The following is a 4909-nucleotide window of genomic DNA, read 5'->3' on the forward strand; positions in this document are numbered from 1 at the left end:
CTCAAAAAAAAAAAAAAAGAAAGAAAAGAGATAGAGAGAGAGAGGATCTCGCTCTGTCACCCAGGCTAGAGTGCAGTGGCATGATCATAAGTCACTGTAGCCTTGAACTCCTGGGCACAAGTGATCCTCTTGTGTCAGCTTCCTGAGTAACTGCTACTACAGGTACATGCTACCACACCCCGCTAATTTTTACATTTTTTATAGAGGTGGGCTCTCCCTTTGTTGCCCAGACTGTTACGGAACTCCTGGGCTCAAGTGATCCTCCCAGCTTTGCCTCCCACAGTGCTGAGATTATAGATGTGAGTCTATGATTACAGACAGCTTGGCCTATTTACCTACTAGAAATGAAGAATTAGGAATTTTACATTTCTTCAAGAAAAGTTATGGAAGAGTCTACTGACTTTTTTTTTCATTGGATTTTTTCTTTTTAAATAGGTTGCTGGTCAAATTCCCTGAGTTAAATTATCAGCTTAAAATTAAAGTGTGCATTGACAAGTAAGTACTTCTATCTTAGCTCTTTTTTTCAAATGAGGAATGGAAAAATGAGTACTTTGACAGACATCATTTGAACTAGAGACTCTGTCTTTATTCAGAGATCTTCATTTTGTGGACAAAAGTTTTCAAAAGGCTTGGGGTGCATTGTCATTTGTGTGCCTGAACAAAGCCACAAAGCTGGGGGTACAGATTTGATTTATGGTTGCTATTGTGACTACCAGTCCCTCTTTTTCTTTGTTTAGTTTTTTACTTGTACATGTCATTCATGCATGTTATATATAAGACTGAGATTATGTGTTAATTAATGACTGGGATACGTTCTGCAAAATGTATTGTTAGGCAATTTTGTTGTGCAACCATTGTGGAGTATATAGTCCTTACACAAACCTGGGTGGCAGAGCCTACTGCCCACCTATGCAATGTAGCAGAGCCTGCTGGTCATAGGCTGCGAACCTGTACAGTATGTTACTGTGCTGAATACCGTAGGCAATTGTAACACATCTCAATGAAGAAGGAATTTTTCAGCTCCATCATAATCGTATGGGACCACCTTCATATATGCAGTTTGTTGTTAACTGAAATGTTGTTATATATTCTTTCCATACATAGCATGTGGAAAGAATAGATCTCTTTTTTTTTAATTGTTCCACACTTTACCATATATTGGAATACTCAAAATTTCATAATACCTTTCAGGATGTAAAATACACATACCCTTTGAAGACATTAGAAAGAGAAAATGTGGCCAGGCACGGTGGCTCACGCCTGTAATCCCAGCACTTTGGGAGGCTGAGGCGGGCGGATCACCTGAGGTCGACAGTTCGAGACCAGCCTGACCAACATGGAGAAACCCCATCTCTACTAAAAATACAAAATTAGCCGGGTGTGGTGGCGCATGCCTGTAATCCCAGCTACTCGGGAGGCTGAGGCAGGAGAATCGCTTGAACTCAGGAGGTGGAGGTTGTGGTGAGCCGAGATCACGCCATGCACTCCAGCCTGGGCAACAAGAGTAAAACTCTGTCTCAAAAAGAAAAAGAAAGAAAAGAGAAAATGCATACTTATTTTTAGTTGATATAATTATCTGGAAATTTCATGAGAATGCACTGGAAAATAATGAAATCAGGGAGTTGATGAAGGTGATAGGTTTAATAAGTACATATGCAACATGAAACATAGGTTCCCCCCTTCCTATGGGGAGGCAGCCAACTGTGCCTACTACACAAAGGTGTTACGTTGCGCTGATCAACTGTAAATGAATAGTTTAAAGAAATGCCCAGGAGCAGAGGTTTTTTCATGAGAGTAAATAACAGGTGGTCAAAGTAGGCTTTTTGAAGAAACACGGAGCCTGTTTTATTAACAACGGTCTATGTTCTTACAGAGACTCTGGGGATGTTGCAGCTCTCAGAGGGTAAGTTCAGCCTAGAGGCTTCCTTTTGTTCCATTTAACCTAACTTCGTCCTCTGGCTACTCGGTCGCCTACATAGTTGATTGTTCTCCTGTGATTCAGATCCCGGAAATTTAACATTCTGGGCACAAACACAAAAGTGATGAACATGGAAGAGTCCAACAACGGCAGCCTCTCTGCAGAATTCAAACACTTGGTATGTGGGAGGAGCTCGCCTTCACAAAGGGCCTCTGGCTGAGGGAGTGGGCAGGGGAGAGCCTCACAGGACACCTGGCTTTTTCTTTTCTTACAGACCCTGAGGGAGCAGAGATGTGGGAATGGGGGCCGAGCCAATTGTGATGTAAGTTTTGTTGGGGATGAAAGACAACTGGGGTGTTTTCCTTGAGGGAGAAAGGGGTGAAGATTCTTCTTAATCCCCAGAATTAGAAACATCAACGTGTTCTTTCAGCTGTAGTTATTCCAGAAAGTCTGTGCAGGCCAAAGTGACATGAACAGAAGTTCCATGTGCCATGAAGCTCTCTGGCTTGGCACATTTCCATGAATGTCTGGGAGTTGGCTCCTCCTTAAGGAGAAGTGGAAAGTCCCTAGCTGAGTTGTTCTCCACACCCATGTGTTATAAAGTAGCTTTCCACCTTGCCTGGGGCTTTCCAAATTCCCCATCCAGCTCCTGCGGCTGACCCTGCTTGGCTCCATTTTTAGTGCCCTGTTTTTCTCTCCCACTGAGGTGGGATAGAGGGTGTAAAAGCAACAGATCTGAGTTAAACTTTAAAATAAATGACCACCTTGTGTTAGCTTGCTTAGGAAAAGAGTAAATAAAATAAAACAAACAAACAAAAACCCATCTTGTTTTTTATCCTCCTTGTTTTCTGCTTTTCATTGATTCAGATTATTGGATTCTTATTGTCAAGAATAAACTTTTAAAAAACAAACAAAAAAAAGTAAATGCGACTGAAAGCTAGTTTTTAATCAGTTTTAGAAATTGTGATGTCCTGTTCTTTTTCTCACATTTGTCCCCTGAACAATTCTTCCTCTTTAAAATGTAGCAGTTCTAACTGGGCATGCTGGCTCACACCTGTAATCCCAGCACTTTGGAAGGCCAAGGCAGGCTGGTCACTTGAGGTCAGGAGTTCGAGACCAGCCTGGCCAACATGGTTAAACCCTGGCTCAACTAAAGATACAAAAATTAGCTGGGTGCGGTGGTGCGCACCTGTAGTCCCAGCTAGTAGGGAGACTAAGGCACGAGAATGACTTGAACCCGGGAGGTGGAGGTTGCAATGAGCCGAGATTTTGCCACTGCGCTCTAGCCTGGGCAACAGAGTGAAACTCTGTCTCTAAAATAAAATAAAATAAAATAAGATAGCAGTCCTTTTAAAAAATGTGGACTGTTACTTGACAGTAGAGTGAAGTAGCCTGTATGCAATGACACGGGAAATGTACATGATGTGTTTAGAAAAAGCAAAATGTAAAATAATTCGAATAGTACATTAGTATATGTGTTTTAAAAATACACTAAACTCTTCTGTGTATTCATATGTATATTAAGAAATTCTGGAGGAATATACACCCAGCAGTGCTATGTATTAGTGCTGCTGTTGGTGTCCATGGCTATTCTAAACTGTCTCTGTGATACTTGCATTTTAAACTGAATATATTACTTTTATAATTAGAAAAAGTATTAAAAATGAATTAGAATTCAATTTCTTTTTTCTTTTTTTTTGAGTCGGAGTCTCAGTCTGTCGCCTAGGCTGGAGTGCAGTGGTATGATCTCAGCTCACTGCAGCCTCCGCCTCCTGGGTTCAAGCAGTTCTCCTGCCTCAGCCTCCCGAATAGCTGGGACTGCAGGCATGCACCACCATGCCCGGCTAATTTTTGCATTTTTAGTAGAGACAGGGTTTCACTGTATTGGCCAGGCTGATCTTGAACTCCTGACCTCATGATCCACCCATCTCGGCCTCTGAAAGTGCTGGGATTACAGGCATGAACCACTGTGCCCTGCCTAGAATTCAATTTCTGAGAATTCATTGACAACTCTTATTTAAAGTAAGATTGCTATACTGATGTGAGACATTGTTATAGTCAGTTTGGAAAACAATTTGGCAGTATAAAAATGAACATACCCTGTAAACCAACAGTGCCATTCCCAGGATTTAATAGCAGAGAAATATTTGCATATATGTCCCAGGAGACATGTATAAAGTGGGCATCAGCCTGATTCTAAGCTCTAAATGCAACTCAAATAAATACCCATCAACATTAGAATGAATACGTAATTTGTGGTGTAGACACAATGGAATACTACGCAGCTGTGAAAAGGAATACATTGCAGATACACATAACCATGTGGCTTCATTTCACATCAAGTGAAAAGTGAATCACAAAAGAATTCATTGGAGTCCATATGTGTAAGGTTCACAAACGTCCCAAACTAAACAATACCTACATTGCTTAGATAAACAAATACGGTAAACCTGTAAAAAAAGAAAAAAAAAAAAGCTAGGAAATGGTAAACCCAAAAGACAAATAGCAGCTATTTCTGAGGGAGGAGGGAGGGGGATGGGGTTGGGGAAGGGCACCCAGAGAATTTCACTAGTGATGGACTTTTCCTTAAATTGAATGGTGGGTTCACATTGTTTTGTTATTCTTTGTGCCTTATGTATTTTACAAATAACCGATGGGATCTATATAATATTATAATACAAACTGAGTAAAGGATTAGGTTGAGGATCATAGCACTGGAGTTTCTTGGTGTTGAAGAGATTAAGTGCCAAGCAAGTTGTGTCCCTGGCACTTTGTCTGTGACCACATGGTGACTTAACACTTCTTGGTGTGGTGAGGCTTGGCATGTCCCTTTCCTTGGCTGTGACTGTTAGTACTGAAAGCCATTCTCTCTGAGGAAAAGCATCCTCTATCTATCTATCTATCTATCGATCTATCTATCTATCTATCTATCTAGACAGAGTCTCGCTCTGTCACCCAGGCTGGAGTTCAGTGGTGCGATCTCGGCTCACC

At 41.3% G+C, this 4909-nt stretch overlaps 1 protein-coding gene across 1 annotated transcript in view; it reads left to right on the forward strand.

Moving 5' to 3' along the window:
* STAT3 (signal transducer and activator of transcription 3 (acute-phase response factor)) overlaps nt 1-4909 on the forward strand; it is a 94528-nt gene that overhangs the window by 74917 nt on the left and 14702 nt on the right. The window contains exons 11-14 of the mRNA XM_011929718.1: nt 436-495; nt 1874-1903; nt 2003-2096; nt 2193-2244. Of these exons, the coding sequence (XP_011785108.1) occupies nt 436-495; nt 1874-1903; nt 2003-2096; nt 2193-2244 (236 nt within the window). The remainder of the gene's footprint in view (nt 1-435; nt 496-1873; nt 1904-2002; nt 2097-2192; nt 2245-4909) is intronic.

This window comes from Colobus angolensis, unplaced genomic scaffold (assembly GCF_000951035.1).
Source record: "Colobus angolensis palliatus isolate OR3802 unplaced genomic scaffold, Cang.pa_1.0 Scaffold83, whole genome shotgun sequence".
Classification (NCBI taxonomy): domain Eukaryota; kingdom Metazoa; phylum Chordata; class Mammalia; order Primates; family Cercopithecidae; genus Colobus; species Colobus angolensis.